General features: G+C 36.2%; 1 protein-coding gene across 2 annotated transcripts; it reads right to left on the reverse strand.

The window, feature by feature from the left end:
* Window positions 1-794: 794 nt before the first annotated feature.
* Window positions 795-20399, reverse strand: LOC139961814 (transient receptor potential cation channel subfamily V member 6-like). Of its 2 annotated transcripts, none has more exons than XM_071961359.1 (15): window positions 20250-20399; window positions 17665-18007; window positions 16438-16687; window positions 15845-16194; window positions 14989-15214; window positions 14167-14282; window positions 13190-13303; window positions 12364-12474; window positions 11610-11761; window positions 10646-10755; window positions 9381-9487; window positions 8459-8620; window positions 7547-7710; window positions 5491-5692; window positions 795-4573 (listed from the first exon to the last, which is right to left on the reverse strand). In XM_071961359.1, the coding sequence occupies exons 2-15, from the start codon at window positions 17974-17976 to the stop codon at window positions 4493-4495; spliced, it is 2457 nt and encodes an 818-aa protein (XP_071817460.1). In that variant the 5' UTR covers window positions 17977-18007; window positions 20250-20399; the 3' UTR covers window positions 795-4492. The 2 variants fall into 2 exon arrangements, with proteins under 2 accessions (XP_071817460.1, XP_071817459.1); XM_071961358.1 differs by having other exon boundaries at window positions 5491-5695.
* Between the last annotated feature and the right edge of the window lie 206 nt (window positions 20400-20605).

The following is a 20605-nucleotide window of genomic DNA, read 5'->3' on the forward strand; positions in this document are numbered from 1 at the left end:
CTATTGTTTCCTGTTCTACAAGACAGGTTCTTGGTTAACATACCCCAATAATGTAATGTGCCATAAAATAAATCAGGCTAACTTTCCCTGAGTTTTCTATTCTGATAGTGACAACTCACAAATATTTTTATTCTACAACAGGGGTGTAACCACCATTTTTGTCTGAGGAGGGGATGGTGGTGGACTAAGATGTTGTCAAGGGTTGTACCCAGGGATGAGACTGAGCCGGGGAAAAAAAATTTGAAACTTATCGATGGCCGTCCTGGGGGAGGGGTTTAAGAGGAGGGGGTGTCCCCCTCCCCTTTAGAATTTTTTTGTCAGGTAAGGAGGGCTTAAATGCAAAATGGTGGACTCTAGATGGAATCTATCACATCACGTAATTCGCCAAAAAAGTGTGGATTTTCTGCTTGTATAATTTATCCATTAGCTTTTTTGAACCAAAAAAAGGCTTTTTTGCTTGCTTTGTGCTACTTGATTCCACCACTGGTCAAATTCGGTGTTCCTTCCCTGCACAGTCCAGCATGTTCGGCAAAAAAAAAAAAAAAAAAAAAAAAAAAAAAAAAAAAAAAAAATTAAATGAAAAAAAAAAAAATAATAATAAAAAAAGCGAATTACGAGAAAAAAACGCGAAAATGAAAAAAAAAAAATCGGAAATCCGCGTTTCCGCGGAAGAGTCTCATGCCTGGTTGTACTGCACATACATGCTATGTTCTGTTTACTAGGATTATGTTATATTCTGTCTGCCAAAGGGTTTGTGGGGGGGGGGGGGGGTGGGAGGATAAAGCCCCAGTAGCATACCTACTTGCATCCCTGTGCTACAGCACTGCATTTTAGTCCAAGTATAGGTTGTCATTGTATATTCATTTTCTGTCAAACCTTGAGTCAACTTATTTAATATTTGTATGGATGCAAATATCACTTTCTGGTGATTTAACTCTAGTCAGAACTATGATCTTGCACCACCAACAATCAATTGTTTTGTACTTGACTTAGTCAATGAAAGGGGCTCAAGTCTCTGTTTCATAGGATGGACTGGATTTATAGCTTCTTTGTGGGAACAGGAAGGAAGAGGACCAAGAAGGACGGATGTTACGAGATAAACTTGAAGCCCATGCAATATTATGAAGACTAAATGAGGAAGCATAAAAACATTATTTTGTACTAGCACACTAACGTGATGTATTTACGTCACTTTATCAATTGTTTGTACAAAACTGGAATTGAAGGTGGAAGATCAGGTGAGAGCAGCTACAATCAAAGCATAGAAAACTAAACTAACAATGATGGACAAATTAATGGAACATTTTACAGAATGTTTTATTGTATGACAAACAAATAGGAAATCAGCTGGTGTTACCTCAGTCTCATGGTATCAAAGACTTCTTGTAATGAAATTGAAATACAGTCTCTTATATACTTCTCATTGTAAATACCTTCGACAGTTAGCCCAGACCTATCACACTTTCATAGCAGGATTAACTAGCCTAGCCTACTTGGAATGTAAAAATTGCATGAACACTTCTATACAAACCAACAAATGGAACATTTTAGTATTTTGGTGGGAAAGGAAATCGTTCAAAAATCGATCATGTAGACCAGTTTAATAAATATTTGAGACATGCTGGTATTATAGGAAATGAAATATTATTGAGCACACAAACAGCTTTTGCAAATAAGATGGAATATGTTTTTACAAACAAGACTGGCGGGTTGATTCAAGTATCATATTTCGAAATTTGATAAAACTTGGAATTGTGCTCAAGTTATTCCTTCATGCCAATTTTTCAGCCTGCGCACACACTTCTGTTTGTGAAAGATCATGATGTTAAAATTGGGTAACATGTACTTTGAAATTTGTTCTGTGAACTTCAAAAACTAAAAAATATTAGTAGATTGTACATAATCATGTATACATTCAATAGATGTTTATTACAAACCAACATTGAAAAATAAAATAAACAGAATTGTAGGTAAACAGTTCCAAATTGGTACACCATTTTGCTTTTCTGTTACAAAAATATTAGGCTTTTTATGAAATTTTGAAAGACTAGATCTTGTTTTGACTGAACTAATATACTTAACAACAGTCCAAATCCCTGCTGCAGTTATTACTATTTGCAATCATATCTACATAAAAGTGGAAGTTTCTTTAAGCATTCACATATTGAAGAATACCAAAATATGCAACATAATTTCAAGAAATGAAATCAATTCCATCAAAGCCATATATTTCCTAGATTGACTAGATAAATCTCTTTTGTGTTGCATTTGAATATTTAACAATTTAAAAAGTACATTTTTAGCACCGTTGCAATGCTGAATAAAATAATGTGTATATAAATGCTCAGTTTGTCATTGAAATAAATGATTCAGCACAACTATAAACCGTAGTACAACATTTGTAACCAAAGTAAAGTATAGTAAAGCAAGGTAAGGTTATGTAAAGTAAGTTAAAGTAAAGCAAGGTAAAGTTAGGTATTGTAAAGTAAGTTAAAGTAAAGTAAGGCAAGGTAAAGGTAAAGTTAGGTAAGGTAAAGTATGCCTAATGGATAGATGTTGCCTTTATACAGCAATTTAAATTGTTCACTTGGGAATGTATAGAAGTCAGTTGCCATAGTAACGAGTTAAATAACTGTACCTGAAAGTATGTCATGAAAGACTTGGTTCAATGAAAGACAAATGAAGGGAAATAACTCAAATGAAGAAAAGAATGAAAAGGAAACATCCCTCGATTATAAGTTGTGCTGTTCATGAATCACTGTAATATTGAGTCTCTACAAAACATTTATGGATGTTTGATTAGACTAACATTTGAGGAAATTGGGAGACCAAAAATGAAACTTGTAATTGAGGAAGAAGAAAATGTTGTTCCGTTTCTTGTATTTTTTAATTTTAATATGAAATATTCATAGTAGCAACTTCTTAATAGTTTCTCAGAAAGACATAATAAATGTATCACGAAAGACAATGGTTCAATGAAAGACAAAAGCACTGGAAATTAAAAGGAAATAAAAAAAAGATAGTCACTAGATTATTGGTTGTGTTGTTCATAAAATTATCATTAAGCCTGAATGTCTCTTTACAATATTATAGATGCATGATTAGAACAAAGTTAAAATTGTTTTTTATATTGGAAATCAAAAATAGCCAAAAGCAAAATTACTGACCTATATCATCAATTTTCATTCAATTTCAATTTGAAAAGTACAAAATATTCTTTCCATTTCCTTGTAATCCTTCAAATAAATATGAATATTTATATTGTAAAAAGCGCTTACTATTTTATCAGAAAGACATGACAAATGTATCACGAAAGACAATGGTTCAATGAAAGACAACTTAACGGTAGTTAGAAAAGAAAAAGAATAAGACGAAAATGCCTGGATTATCAGTTAATGTTGTACCTAAAATTAATGAAAGACTAAGTGTCTATTTTCAACATTTACGGTAACATGATTAAAAAGGTTCAAAATGCTATTAATTAATCATCAAAAATGTCAAAAAGCAATATTGCTGACCCACATCTCGATTTTCAAAGAAAATATATTTGAAACTTTTCTAGTAGTCTTCAAACTCAAGGTGACTGGAGGACATTAAAATATGAATATTTATATTAAACATTGCAAAATATTTTCTCTTTGAGTACACAGTATGAAGAAAGACATGATATATTTGCAAATGAAACTACGGCAAAATGTGAAAGCCTCTTGGATATAGAAAACAGAGAAAATGATGTCAAAATTAACATCACCGGCCATGATTTGTTGCATCATGGTAAAACTTTGGGTGGTTTCAAAAATCTTTTGCATAATTATGATAGAAAAACATGAAATTGATATGTCAGCTTCGCTATACAATCCTGCTACTCATTAAGCAAAGTTAAAGCAAAACATATTGATGTTTGTTAAGTTGACGGTTAAATTTCATTAGGAATAAGTGAAAGATCAATAAAACTGCTGTTTTACACAGCTTCCCACACAAAGGGTGTTAAAAACAAAATGCAACAAAGCACTAATTTGAAAGCACCATTTTCACACATTTAAATATTTGAAGGAAGCTGCTAACACATCAAACCACACTGTTGTGTTTTCTCTTAACAGTTTTCATTCTTTAAATCAAAATATATACAATATTAAAATCAATGCTAGAGGTACATAGACCTTGCAGCAGCATCTTGTTTAGATTTTATGACTTGGTTTGGTACCAGTGCTGCTAACTAGTGATCACCTGCAATTAGCACTCTGATTACCACCAAGTAGGTTTAGGTATCAAAACTTCTGTCTGGTGATCAAATGCAACATTCTAGTTATTTTTTAACATTTTTACAAAATCAGTGTTTAAATTCTGCCATATTTGATAAGAAATAAAAAAAATTCAATTGTGTTGTTTACTCAATTGTTTTTTCAAATTTGAGTCGTGACTTTGATCCATTATTTGAGCATTTCTTGATGAGTTGGGGGTCTCTACAGATTCCTGTAAGAACTTAAGACTCTTAGTTCTGCTGGCTATGACTCGTTTCTCTTCTTCTGGCCAAACGCTCCTTAGCTGCATCTAACAACTTTCTACGTAGAGTCTGTAACGAAAGGTAAAAGTAAACAAGTCAGCGATGGCAATTCATGACATATGATGGACCATCTGCCTGGGTATCAAACATTGTTTGAACACAAACCTAACAGCTCCTTTGTTGTATAAGGAGAACAACAGGACATCAACAAAGCATTTCCGGCACAAATATTTTTCTTCCCTACCCCTTCCCTTAATCCTCTCTTTGTCCCTCCACTGTTTATCTCCTACCTCTCCTCTTCCCCTGTTGGTTTCTTTCTTCTCTCCATCCCTTGTCTACTAATCCCCTTACACATATCTCTTTGTGTTCACCATGCTCATTAACCTGTCTGAATTCTGTGTGTGTTTTTGTCCCTTCTGTTACTGTTACTTGTCATTTAGCCTTTGAAGAAGATCCTGTTAGGATCGAAACGTCAGGCCAACTTACTTTTACACATACAAATATTTATACATAGCCATGATCCACCCACAATGTCAGGGTTGATGTTTATTCATTAGCCTACTTTGCATATCAATCAGAACAAGGGCTGACATTGTTATTAGCTGTTGAGTCTAAATACCAGTTTAGCTACGTTTTTGGAATGTGAAGGAACTTCTCAAAAAATGTGCACAGAAGGTAACAGTAGTTATATGAAAGAAACCTGAGCAAAGTGAAAATTGATTGTAATCTACACAATCTATTTTCATCATTCTCCCCTTTCCTATTCCTTCACAGTATATATCTTGATCTACTTTGCCCAAAAAACCCTTCACTTTCACTTCATCAAGACTGACTCTCAACTTTTTAGATTAAAATAGTATCTTTGTATCAATCTACAAAATCTAATACCCAAAACTTCAAAATTCAGGTCACTTAAAAAAAAAAAAATGTTTTTGGCACTTTCTCATTTTTTATCTTAAGAAACACAACCGTCTTTGAACTCTTACCCTCCACTTGAGTTGCACGTCTCTCCTCATTGCGGCCTGGCTTTTAGTCATGACTTTGTGAACCAGAACTGCTTTCACTTCTACATACTCGTTATTCGTCACACGACCTGCATCTACCGTGGTATCTCCTTGAGCCGAGACGTTCACCAACGGTATCTCAGAGCTCTCACTAGCACTCGCCATGGAATCTTCATCCTTCTCTCTGCTAGGAAACAACATTCCAAGAAAAACAGAAGAAATTTCAGATCAAATATTTGCTCTTGAAAGTAGAGCTACAAGGTGCCATAATGAATGGTTTTGCAAATGTTGACTCTGAAATGATGAAACCTCTGAAAATTGACTGTATGATGGCATTGATTAGAATTTCGACATTGTTAACATTCTTACCTTGAAAATATGAAAAGAAAAAACAGAGAGAAAGTAAACGGTTTTAGATCCTACTGGCAATACGGCATCATAGAGGTACGACTATGACATCATAGAGGTGCGACTGTGACATCATAGAGGTGCGACTATGACATCATAGAGGTGCGACTATGACATCATAGAGGTGCGACTGTGACATCATAGAGGTGCGACTTTGACATCATAGAGGTATGACTTTGACATCATAGAGGTGCAACTTTGACATCATAGAGGTGCAACTTTGACATCATAGAGGTGCGACTTTGACATCATAGAGGTGCGACTATGACATCATAGAGGTGCGACTTTGACATCATAGAGGTGCGACTTTGACATCATAGAGGTGCGACTTTGACATCATAGAGGTGCGACTATGACATCATAGAGGTGCGACTATGACATCATAGAGGTGCGACTATGACATCATAGAGGTATGACTTTGACATCATAGAGGTGCGACTTTGACATCATAGAGGTGCAACTTTGACATCATAGAGGTGCGACTTTGACATCATAGAGGTGCGACTATGACATATTTGAGGTGCGACTTTGACATCACAGAGGTGCGACTTTGACATCATAGAGGTGCGACTTTGACATCATAGAGGTATGACTTTGACATCATAGAGGTGCAACTTTGACATCATAGAGGTGTGACTTTGACATCATAGAGGTACGACTTTGACATCATAGAGGTGCAACTATGACATCATAGAGGTGCGACTATTACGTCATAGAGGTGCGACTATGACATTATAGAGGTGCAACTATGACATCATAGAGGTGCGACTTTGACATCATACAGGTGCAACTGTGACATCATAGAGGTGCAACTATGACATCATAGAGGTGTGACTTTTACGTCATAGAGGTGCGACTATGACATTATAGAGGTGCAACTATGACATCATAGAGGTGCGACCTTGACGTCATAGAGGTGCGACTGTGACATCATAGAGGTGCAACTATGACATCATAGAGGTGCGACTATGACATTATAGAGGTGAAACTATGACATCATAGAGGTGCGACTATGACATCATAGAGGTGCAACTATTGCATCATAGAGGTGCGACTGTGACACCATAGAGGTGCAACTATGACACCATAGAGGTGCAACTATTACATCATAGAGGTGCGACTGTGACACCATAGAGGTGCAACTATGACATCATAGAGGTGCAACTACGACATCATAGAGGTGCGACTGTGACATCATAGAGGTGCAACTTTGGTGTCATAGAGGTGCAACTGTGGCATCATAGAGGTGCGACTGTGACATCATAGAGGTGCGACTTTGGCATCATAGAGGTGCAACTGTGACATCATAGAGGTGCAACTATGACATTATAGAGGTACAACTATGACATCATAGAGGTGCAACTATGACATCATAGAGGTGCCACTATGAACAAGAGGTGTGACTGTGACATCATAGAGGTGCAAACTATGACATCATAGAGGTGCAAAATGACATCATAGAGGTACAAAATGACAGCTCCCAGACAGGGTATTTAAACTAAGATATCTCCCAAACGGAACAAGGTTTTTCTTTGCTGTTTGTGGGAGTGGTTCTTGGCAAAGATCTCTGTCATGGGAGTAAAAGAAGATGGTTACACCAATCACTAGAGCAGTGTCGACAAAACCTTACCTCTCAGACTTCGCGGCAAACATTTTTGCGAGGAGCGGCTTTTGGTGGACACGGCGGGCTTTTTGATCTCTGTGAACTTTTATGTCGGACGAGTAACTCTCACGAAGCTTCACTAAAAATCTCCTTGGAAGAGATCTCTCGATGTTAAGAATGATCATGACCCACTGTAAAGAGATGACAACAGAAAGAATGAATATTCTCTGATTAACATGACATGTATTTCTGTGTAGTTTATCTTGACCTTTTCTCTACTTTATGCAGACCATTCTAGAGCCCTGTTTGTTGACAAGAGTATTTTCTGATAAACGTGACATGTATTTTAGTGTAGTTTACCTTGCCCTCTACTTTATGCAGACTATTCTAGAGCCCTGTTTGTTGGCTGGAATATTCTCTGATCAAACTGACATGTATTTCAGTGTAGTTGACCTTGCCCTTTACCCTACTTTATGTAGACCATTCAAGAGCCCTGTTCGTTGGCAGGAATATCCTCTGATCAAACTGACATGTATTTCAGTGTAGTTTACCTTGCCCTTTACCCTACTTCATGCAGACCATTCTAGAGTCCTGTTTGTTGGCTGGAATATTCTCTGATTAACATGACATGTATTTTGGTGTAGTTTATCTTAACCTTGCCCTCTACTTTATGCAGACCATTCTAGTGCCCTGTTTGGTGGCAGGTATATTCTCTGATTAACATGACATGTATTTCAGTGTAGTTTATCTTGCCCTCTACTTCATGCAGACCATTCTAGTGCCCTGTTTATTGGCTGGAATATTCTCTGATTAAACTGACAAGTATTTCGGTGTAGTTTACCTTGCCCTCTACCCTACTTTATGCCGACCATTCTAGAGCCCTGTTCGTTGGCAGGTATATTCTCTGATTAACATGACATGTATTTCGGTGTAGTTTACCTGCCGTTTCCATTCCATCAGCGATCTGTCTTGAGTATTTTGAAATGTTCGAGTCATCATGGCGATCATCATGTTGAACAGCAAGAGAGGAATCGCGATCAAGAAGATCCCAAATATTAAGAAAGTGAAAGTCCCGAACCGGGAGAAGATCATGTCGTTAAACTGCGGTGAGAAAAGATAATATGAATACAACAGTGATATCAATGATAGCAAACAATGTTAATATATCAACTGAGGCCTTCATACACAAAGTATCAATATTCGTTTTTAAATTTCTTACATAACACAATAGAAAAATATTTAAAGAGAGAAAGGAAAATAGCATGTACACAATCATAGATCTTTCCAAACAGGTTTATGGATTTGAGAAGGGGGACTTTAGTGCATTGTTTAAAAAATAAACAAAAACAAACCATAAAGAAAACAAACAAACTTATGTTAGCCAACACTATGGAGAAGGGGGGAACACTATTCATCTTACCAATACTTCTCCACAACGGAACTCCTTTCCCTGAAATTACAGCATTGCACCAATGTTATTTAGCATTACGTAAGGTAAGTTAACCCAAGAAAAAATACTCTGTAACTATTGTCTACCTAATTTGAAGCTTGACACATTGGCACAAGATGCCCATTGCTAAGGTATACAAATGTAGAAAGCTCATGGAATTATAGGATGCAAATTGTGGCCTGGATTACATTGGTTGAGATGTACTCCAGCATCTGTAACCTCATACATCTCCAATCTAGACCGACAGGTATCCGATTATGTGTGAATGTAATACGGCTTAGTAAAGAAGTCATCCAACAACATGTTACAGCTGTTGGGACATATATGGTTAGCCATATTATATTTACAGTAAATGTAAGAAAGCATTCCTAATAGTTGAAATATAGATGAAACCTATGATTGTTTTCTTACGTGCAAATCGCCAAAGCTCATTCTGAATAGAGTCATGAAAGATCCGTTGGCTGAAAGAAAGGCATCTGTCTGCCAGGCAGGCACGTTGATGAACATAAAGTAGAAAACTGGCAAGAAGAAGGAGAAAAAGTTCAAACTGTGGGATGGAAACAGTTGTAATTCCTTGCTATTTGTACAAGAGGTACAACAGTGCTAGGAGCAAAAAAGGGTAGTATAGTGTTACTTGTAACAAAACAGTTTTAGAGGAAGGAATAGAAACACTTCTAAATATGCACAATTAGTAGAACAGTGCTAGGAATAACAAAGGATAGTATAGTGTTGCTTGAAACGAAACAGTTTTAGAGGAAGGAATAGAAACACTTCTAAATATGCACAATTAGTAGAACAGTGCTAGGAATAACAAAGGATAGTATAGTGTTGCTTGTAATGAAACAGTTTTAGAGTAAGGACTAGAGCACTTGTAAACATGCACATGTAGTAGAACAATGTTAGAAATAACAAAGGATAGTATAGTGTTGCTTGTAATGAAACAGTTTTAGAGGAAGGAATAGAACACTTGTAAACATGCACATGTAGTAGAACAATGCTAGAAATAACAAAGGATAGTATAGTGTTGCTTGTAATGAAACAGTTTTAGAGGAAGGAATAGAAACACTTCTAAATATGCACAATTAGTAGAACAGTGCTAGGAATAACAAAGGATAGTATAGTGTTGCTTGTAACAAAACAGTTTTAGAGTAAGGAATAGAAACATTTCAAAACATGAACATGTAATAGAATAATGCTAAGAGCAACAAAGGATAGGAAAGTGTTGCTCATAAAGAAATAGTTTGAATGCCATGACACCTGTACACCTGTAATGAAAAACTTGTTGGTAGTATAAGGACATCAACAGTTATAAAGAAAGTTTCAAGATGCCAGACAGTGATAACATTGCAGCATATGTTTTACCTAATATTTTTTAGGAGGAGTCATGAATAAGATGGATTTGGCTATCAGCTGTAATCCGCACTATACTGAACCTCACTCACTCAGATGGTCATAATGTTTATCATGTTTTATTTTGACTTGAGCACACTCCAAGTCACTCCAAGATTAATGTATGTCGTCCAGTTACAGAGTTGTTGACAATTGACAATTCATAATCATGGACGTTTAATATGAACCTAAGAGACTGACTTAGGTCATCATGCTGCTTTGTTAAGCAAATGATGGCTTCTTCGTGAGTTCCTGCTTGCAAGAGGATCTAAAATACATACACTCACCTCCAGCAAACATAATGAGGAAGATAGAATAGATGACGCTAAACCTGAACAGGTCCCCGACGACAATCTTCTGCAAACTCACGATAAGAGGGCCCAGTACAGGATGACATCTAAAAACAATCATTTGGATCATAGCCAAAAAAAACCCAAAAGAAATGTGAAGTCAAAAAAACAAAACAAAACAATTCTGCAAAGAAGTCCTTAAGGCAGAGCTATGTGTGATAGTCAGTAAAGGCCTAAACATCTAATGAAAGTAACCATTTCAGCCTTGAATGTTATATGCAAAATAGAGTCCAGGTTAGAAAAAGTACAGCATGGGGCAGTGGAAGAGGTTACAGTTGGGACATGTGACTTTGACTCGATGGGACAAACCACAAGTTACTTCAAACTTGAGTGACAAAGATGAATATTTGTGCAATCCTTCCAAAAACAATTCCAGAATTTGAGTGTCACTCTACTGAAGGGTACAATACAAAAACACGAAAAGGGGATTACAAAATCCAATGACATTTGTTATACAAAAATGGAACAAGTGTACTTTTTTTTTTTTTTTTAATGAAAAGGGCACTTCTACAGTAATTTACAAAAATGGGCACTTTCCAAGTCTTTTCAAAGTAGTTTAGCACATGCACTCTGCCCCCCCCCCCCAACCCTCCCATGGTTCAGCTGCCCATTCAAGTGTAGCGCTTATCTGCTAAATCTTAATATATTGAGTTTCTCAAGCTTTGAGACAATCTTCTATAGACATTATTTCAACACACTATAAAATCATTTTCTATTTTCAGCATTTTCAAATGATGAGAAGAATGAACACCAAAACATAATGCAAGCTCTGTTTTATCTGGATATGTGAGTCATTAGAGCACAGGACTTATCTTTTATCAATTGTTCTAAATTCTATCAAGTTTTTAGTTTCTTTTGTTTTTCTTTTAAGCAAACGTAACAGAAAAAACCCTTAACATACCTGAAAAAGAAGAATAGGTAATGCCATGCCAGAGGTATGGATGTAATAAATGCATAATCTTCAACTACTTGCAGTCCAAGAAACCTCCACAACACACACGATAGCTGTAAACACACTGATATGTTGAAAAGTCCCTTGGTTGGAAAATGAATCTAAAAGGAAGAAAAATAATTAAAATAGTTTGTAAAGTAGATCTTGGGAGGGGAAAAACAAACATATATCACAATAAGTTAAACATATCAACTCTAATTCTCTTTTAAAAACAATATTTCTATTAATTCCAATCTAATTTTAAATAAAGGGAAAATAAATTACTTTCATTAAGAACAAAGCAACAAATCACTTTCCTATTAACGGAAACAATATTCTTAAATACAGTCGTATTTATTTCTGTTACACTGAAAACTGCTTACAAATTGAAGTTTTTATTCCCACTTGTTGTTCAAATCATTAAGTAAAATTTGAATTATATGAATGGATCACTAAATTGTTGTAGATGTTTAAGACCAAAGAAGGCATTCTATAAAAAAAATCTCTAAAACCTTGGAAAAAAAAAAAGTTACAAAAATGTTTTGGGGCCCTCACTGACAGTACTTTAAAAAATTCTTGAAAATAATTACATGATATTGAAGATGCACCAAAACATAGCATAGAATAAATTTGACATTCCTGAAATTACATGTAATTATATTTCATTATTTTGTTGTAATGATCAGGATAGTAAAATATGAAAAATGTTCCAGTAATTACTCACCAGGGATGTTAGGTAATTCAGGAGGGAACCTCTTGATAAGATTTCAAGAATCTCTGTGATGACTTTGGCAAAACAACCGATCACTAGACTAACCTCGATAAAAATCCGAAACTTCAGAGAAAGGAAATGAAATTGTAAGTATAATGATTTGAGCACCTTTTCCTCACAAGATGGGGTGGGGGGGGGGTGGGAGGGGTATGTGAAAGAGTATCATACAAAAAAATCCTAAAAAAAAATTAGGATTAAAAGTTATAATTTAGGGAATGAATTTGGCTAGCTGACAATGCATAATCAATGGATGACAAATGAGGTGAGGAAAGTTGTTATTCAAATAACAATGTTAAATAAAGGAACTATCTGAATGAATATTTGTTAATTTCATTACATAACAAGAATGATTGTCATTGGGAGGTATGTCTTCATGCCACGAAAGTGTCCATTAGCTATAGGTTGCATCCAAAAACCTGCGGTTTGTACTGAATGGCAGGTTTTTTTCCAGTTGGTTAGCTGAGTGATCAGTCCCATCTTTTCGTACCTTAGTTGAGCTGCTTATTCGTCTATTATGCAACTCTTCACACAGCTAATAGCCAAATCACTATCAGATCAAGGCAGACATGGCAAGGTGTGAACAAATCAACTCTTCCAAACCAACCAGTCTGTTTGCAAAAGAGATAAAGTTTCAGTAAGTTGAGGTCAAGAGAGCTGAAAAATGCAACCTATGGTTAATGGACTAATTCTCCTCATGTTAAAGTTCAAAATACAGAAAATGCATTATATGGTCTAAAGAGCACTTTCTGACATCACAATTTTTCAGAACTGAACTGACCTTGTTTACTGGCCCATCTGTTGACCTCAGGTCACCTGCAGGTCGAAGGTAAACAGCAATACTGATCTCCAACAAATGAAGGATTGCCCAGAAAAATTTAAAAAGAAGACGATTCTGAAATATAGAAAAGATGCAAGTTTTACTCGAAACGCATACTCGTTAATGTGATATTAAAAGGATTGGTGCTACTGTAGCTGTATACAGTTGCTACAAGAAATATAAAAGGATTTACCCGAAAGTTGACTGACATAAGGGGTCCATTATGACTTGTGTTTGCTTCTGTGACCATACATTATAACCTAGAGTAGGAACTAGGGGGAGAAGAATAGTATATAACAGCCCCTCACCTCCATATTCCTAACCCCATCCACAAAATCAAATCTGTTTAAATTGAATTGTAAAAGTAACACACTAACACATATTTTAATTGATATCAATTTTAATGGCCAAGAGCATTCTCACACCACTTTACAACAGTTAAATCTTTTGTCACTGGTAACTTGTCATACCCACACACCAATATGTGCACAATTCAAACAGTTACTCCTGTAGCACCACAGTCTGTCACCTCTTAGTGTCCACCCCCCTCCCCCACACAGGGGATCTGAGGTGCAGCCACAAACCAGCTCACACAACTATATTTTACAAGCTACCTCCCAGGGTCCACATTTACACCCCTAGTTGAAAGAGAGGCAATGCAGACTAAGTGCCTTGTCCAAGGACACAGTGCAATGATCGGGCCAGGGCTCAAACTTGCAATCCTCAGATCGCAAGTCCATTGCCTTAGCCATTGGACCACAACATTTTGCAATGGAATGTAGCAATGTGCTATATGCAGTAATAAGTTTAAGAGATTTCACTACCAGCTGATGGTCATTAATTTAAAAAAAACTTGGACCGTGATCAAACTATTGCTAGATAATAACTAGCAGAGTCAAATTCTGGTACAATGATATAATGATAACAATATTACATACTTTTGCATATGACTTCCACTTCTTGTCCAGTAACTCATTCAGAACTTGGTCGTCCAACATCTTGAGATGGGGTATGCTGTCGTTTTCCACAATGGTGGTAATCGCCGCCTGCTTGTCTGTAATGAACCAGTTCATTATTTTAATTATCATAATTATTGTTTTAAAAAAAATTAATTAGTTGTTTATATGATAGAAGTCGTACAATATCTGAGAGAGTACTCATTACTGATACAAGAAGTTTGCAGCAAAGAGTATTATCCTGGATCAGATATTTTCCTGGAAAGCAGTTATTTAACAATGCTAAGTAGCCACATATGTGTATGTTGGCAAGGCCAATGGCTTATTACCTACACTTGACACCAGTTGGCTATCTACTTTATAGGTTTAGGTCATTTCTGGAATTTATTTACAATTTGAAGGACCATTTCAGATTGGAAAATCTAATGGATTCTTGCTCAATCAAATTCTTGCTTTTCAACAATGAAAAAAAAAAAAAAAAAATACCAACTTGCTCATTGAGTTACTCGTGAACAGAGTGGCAGTGGGAAGATGAGTAAGGGACAATTCGGATCATGTCCTGCTCGGTATATTCCACTATTATGAGAGGGGTGTATTGTATTTGTGTAGAATCTAAAACAGTCGCCGTTTTCTCATCCTCTCATATTATTTTGAGAACGACACTCCACATCCCTAACCTATTATAATTTAGTGAATTTAATATTATTTATATCATTATTACTCCCTAACCTATGCCGACCTTTCACCATTGTTAAACTCCACGCCAACCTGTTATGGAATGGTATAGTCCAAAACAAAACTTACTCATGCTTCCATTAGGTCCGATGGAGTCGAGCTGATCCAAGGGGTAGGCCACGTAAGCCACATTGCCAAATATCCACTGGGTCTCACTGGTAAGGTCTAACAGGGCTGTGAAGAGTTCACCTCTACCCAATTTAAAAGAAAGTTGCAACGCCGTGAGACCGGCGTTGTTCTTGCTGGTAAAGTTGACAGGCATTTTGGAGTGAAAAACAGCGTGGTTGAACATAAGCTATGAGAGAAGATGTTGATGTAAATCAGAGATATGAAATATTCTGAACAATATATATTTAATATACAAAGGATGTGATCGTCAAGCAAGCTTGATATTTCTTATATTCTATTAAAATTTGTTTTCAATTCTTATGTACTGTTTTTGAGATATTGACAGTTGCAGTTATCTGATATTCTACCAAAATGAACTTGAAGCAAACAGGTGTGATGTCATTGTTATTTTTCTATATTTTTCAGTCTATTGATTTGACCTTGGATTGGATAGGGTTACTAGGTTGTCTAAATGGGATGTGCAGTTTATAAAATACCAATACCTATGGTATATTCACATTATGGATGCATCCAATTGTGGAGTATAAAATAAGACAAATTTTAAAGGAAATCAAAACATTATGTATCAGTGTGCAACAATGATGTCACACCTGTTTGCTCCAAGTTCACTTTTCATATGAAAGGTTGCAACTTCAACTGTCAATATTTCAAAAACGGTACATAAGAATCGAATGCAAATTTCACCAGAATGCTTAGATTATGTTCCTCTATAACATTTCGAAAAGAAATTTTGACCTGTACTTTCGTTTTCATTTTAAAAAAGAAACATAGTTATACAGAGTGAGAAATTGCTTACCTTTTGGTTGTGTATGACTATCATATGTATGATAGTATTTCCGTACGAATCGGCTGCATCGGGATTACACTTGCCTTGCTGTTCCTTTGACCTAACGCTTGCTTCCACCAGAAAGTCGTAGATTTCCGCAAAGCCGAGACTTGCAGCAAAGGCCAGAGGGTATTCACCATAGTAGGCCTGCGCTTGGTAATCTAGTTTTTCATTGGCGGTGGTTAGACCTTTCTTAATACCATTCGGACGGAAAAAACGACCCGTAGCTCTGGCGTCCAGTCGTGCGTGGCAATCGTTGACGAGAAATTTGACGGTTTCTAAATCGTTGTTCACGATAGCAAGATGTAACGCTGTCTCTCCTTTTGAGATAAAAAGCAAAAACTAAAAAAACATTCCAAAAAAAGAAGAGAACATTTGGACTGCTCAAGAAATAAGAATTAAGGATAAGATTGAAATGATGTCATTCAAATATTTCTGCGGTGTACACATCCATAAACCAATTAGTAACATTCTTGGCGAGTTCTTTAACATGTTTAACACCCAAGAGCAATTTGGATTAACTTAAAACATCTCAAAGTTAGCCTTCGCTAACCACCTCTTACCGTAATATGCACTGCCTTCATACACGTCCAGTGCAAGTCTGGGATAAAGCTTCAACAAATGCCTGGCGATGCTTTTGTGTATGTTTGTGTTGACGAGGTAGCATAGATGGATTATGGTCTCCCCTGCTGTTCCACGATTATTGATATCCCAACAGGCTGCGTGAGGGGTAAATTTATTGATTGCGGTCAACTGGTATTTATGAAACTCCTCCAGGAGTTCCTCGTCTGACAGGTAGTGAACGTCATAACTCTAGAAGTAACCAGCAAGTGTACCAAAGAAAACAAAAAACATTTAGGCAGGAATAGAAAGCTTAACTCATAATTTGTTTAACTGTGTAATGTTAATCCATGGCACTAAATTAAAGGTACAATTTTCACCCATGGCACTAAATAGGGTTGTGATGACAGAATAAAGTGGTTGATGTTCACAGGGAGGTATGTTTTGAACATTCATTTATTGTTAAGAAAGTTTCTCTTAAGTTAAAAGTTAATGGACAATTTCAGTCTGTGTACATAATATATTTTTCTTGTATACTTTCTAAACCATGTTAACCTGAACTTCAATATTACCATATATCATCCAACCACTTTTTTGTAAATAATTGGACAGATCAATCAGTTTCAGTGTAATATAAAGAATTTCTAATACAAGGAGAATTACATATGAATCAGATCATCATTCCAGCCTCCGTCAATCTCCATATCGTTGCTTTTAGATTTACTGAAATATATATTACTAACTTTCTGAAGTTTTCGTTCTCATTGGATGCATGATTCAATGTGACAGTGAATAGCAACAATGTATCATTTAATAATCAAGCCATACAAATTGTAATTAAAATGATGTGAAACACTTATCATATTTGTATGATGACTGACTGGGGGAATATTCAGTCACTTCAGAAATATTTTAAATCTTGTGCTCCAGTCATGTGGGCTAGGCAGCCTTAAATAGCTTATAATCCATTAAAACAATTTTTGTTATGTTTTTGTGAGAGGTAGTGAGATGCCAAAGTTAACCATGCACAGTCAACCACAGATATATATTTTTATAAATGAAAAAAAAAATGAGAAGAAACCATTTCAGGTACAGTAAATCTAATCAAAGTTTTGGAATGACCTATGAAATTTATACTTAACCAGTGACCTCAAGGATCAAAGTTCTGTTTAAGCATTACCTATGGATATTAATTCAGCTACAGCAATCCACTAACGATCTGAACTAACCTCATTAACACACAAGAGTTTCCTTCTGTACTTGGCAAACTCAAGTTCAGTAATGATTCCATCAGATTCATTTCGGTAAAGAAACGGTTCAATTTCTTTCCGAACGAGTTCCAAATACTGGTTGTCAGTCTCTCTCTTCAGAAACTCGTCTACCAGGTATCCTGTGCCGCCAAGTTGAAGCAGCTTGTACATAGAATTCCTCTCGACCGCGGCTGCTTGTTGTTTCCATTCCAAGTCTTGCTTATCTTCAAACAGGAAGGTGTGCGTGAAGTAACTCTTCAGGCGACGAAATGAATTGATTATCCATGTCATTGTTATCTAACATCCTGGGGCACTGCACCACCTGCGGAACGTAAAAGCAATTTAGGTTGCGGCTAAATTTACCCCAATTGTTGGTTGCATTTTGCTTATATTCACCTGAGCACATTACATTGCCTGAGACAGTGAAAGATTCATCAATCCATAGAGAAAAGAACAGTATTTTTTGTAGACCTATGCATCCAGTCTAATCATGAAAATATTTTAATTCATGATATTATCTTAGATAGAGGTGTGCCGGATGTAGCATTTAAACCTAGCTGAATAGCCTTCCAGATTTGGCCAGATTCAGCCCCAAAAAATCTGGAAATCCAGATTTTGGAAATTAACATAATCCAACAGTGTCTTTAGGGTACAGAGAAGAGTGCATGGTGGGGGTGGGGTGACGTACGTGGATGAAAAAGTCTATATGCTCTTTCCTTTGTATTAATTTCATTCAGTGGCATTGTTATTGAGAACAAAGAAGTATTCTTTTGAATGGGTAGACTTTGGGTAGGCATTATATATTATTAGAATTCTACTGATTATAGGCAACAGTGTTGACCACCATAGCCTTACATAGAAGGGCATACATATTACCCAACAAAACTTGTAAGCACTTATAAGAAATTTTTCATTCTTTTCACAATGTACATATGGAACAAACTGTCATTTTTTCTCCATATTCATACTTTTTGTTGTAATGCTGTGTTCATCTTGTGACAGTTGTCTAGGCCTAAGTTTGATGAGCATTATACCAGGCATCTGACAATCGAGTAAATTAGATGTATTGCACAGGTGTTGATTTAACCAATGATCAGGTAAATAAATAAGTTACAGTAACTGATGATCTGGTATATATAACTGATCACCAGGGGCAATTCCACGAGACCGAAGGTCCGCGAGACCGAATTTTCGCGAACAGATTGTTGCGAGACCGATGGTCTATGGATGGTCCATCGATAGGCGTAACTAGACTTTTTCATTAGAGGGGTTTCAGAGGGGGTCAAAGAGATTGATACAAGGGTGGGCGAGGATAATATTGTTTAAATTAGGGTATCGCTATATCTAATTATTAAGTTATATTGTATTCTAAAAATTCTTTTGGAGCAGGAGGGGGGGGGCAAGAATTTTGAGAGCGGGGTTTTTGCCCCCTACAACCCCTCTGGTTACGCCACTAGTGGAGCCCTAGTATCAAGTAAGCTGCCCCAGCCCCCGTGCACAAGTCACTGGTATCCACTATGAAAAGAAATGGCTGTAAATTCTTTTTAATTACACGCTTTATCAACATAATACTACCAGTAGTTATATTTGTTTTACCACTATTATAGGCCTAGTAATAGTTTCGGTCTCGCGGATCTTCTGTCTCGTGGCCTGTAACCGATCACCAGTGAAATGCTTATCTCACCCAAGGTAGCATAAATAAGCAAGTGCGCCATCCCTTACTTAAGCAATGATTGGGTAAGTAGCTCCCCTTAAAACGATATATCACATGATAGTTTATGGTAAATTTGCAATCGTAAGGGTATTAATGTTCTTTTAAAGAAAGGCTGTGATGATGACCTCTCTGCTGTAATAATTCTATCCTTTAGCAAGGTGATTTCATCGATGGTTTGACCAGATTCCACCAAAAATATCAAGAATTATACTTGCAAAGGTCGCTAGTTTAACTGAACAAAGCAAGGAAAAATTCCCAACTTCGCACATATGTTAAAGTTGACTATTCCGCTAAATGGGTGAAGTAATCCACAAAAGCATCTCAGAATACAGTTCCTCTGTGGGAATTTTGGCCATTTTCGTAAACGCTTTGTAGATTAAAATTGCGATTAATAATGTGGTTTTTAATTTCACTAACAAACACAGCAACTACAGTGTCTATCAGACACTGTATCAGTGCAGCAAAGTTATTGTAACTAAGTTATATTACAGTATGCAAATTAAAGGAACACGCAAACTTGCGGTATTCTACCATATAAAATACGCTGAAAATACGTTGAAGATATTATTTACTTTTTTGGTTATGAACATACTTAGCCTTAGACGACTCTAATGATACGTTATCCCACTGTATTATAAGGCTTGCCTACATGCTACATATGGACCAATAACAAAAACATATGATTAATGCAATAAGTTGATGGCCCGCAAATATATATAGGCCTAGGCTAGGCTAACTAGGATCATTCCCTCTAGATCTTATTTAGGAATCAGGAGCATTATATTAATTGCATGAGCATGAAACAAAACCAATGACAGAATGTTCATTCTTCTGAACATGTCAAACTTACGAATCGAGAAAATGATGTTTGATTTCCTCGTTTCGTTCGGCTGCGGAAACTGCAAGATGTTTGTTAATCCAACCCTCGCAAGCGGACGCATCCAATGCTCAATAAAATACACTACATAGAGCATGCAGTTAAATCGCCCTTGGTATTACAGTTTGATGATGGGTGAAATTTCTTACACGTAGTGGAGCGGGATCGTTAGTTGAAATGTGTAATTTTCTTCATGTCTAAAACACGCCACTCCATTAAAAATCATAAAATTGATTATTAAAGGAACTGATTTTTTCTTAAATCAAAAACAGTTTTTTAAGAGTAAATATAATATTAAAAGTATATACAGTTCATACCTGAATATGTTG

Source organism: Apostichopus japonicus, chromosome 20 (assembly GCF_037975245.1).
Source record: "Apostichopus japonicus isolate 1M-3 chromosome 20, ASM3797524v1, whole genome shotgun sequence".
In the NCBI taxonomy this organism is placed as follows: Eukaryota; Metazoa; Echinodermata; class Holothuroidea; order Aspidochirotida; family Stichopodidae; genus Apostichopus; species Apostichopus japonicus.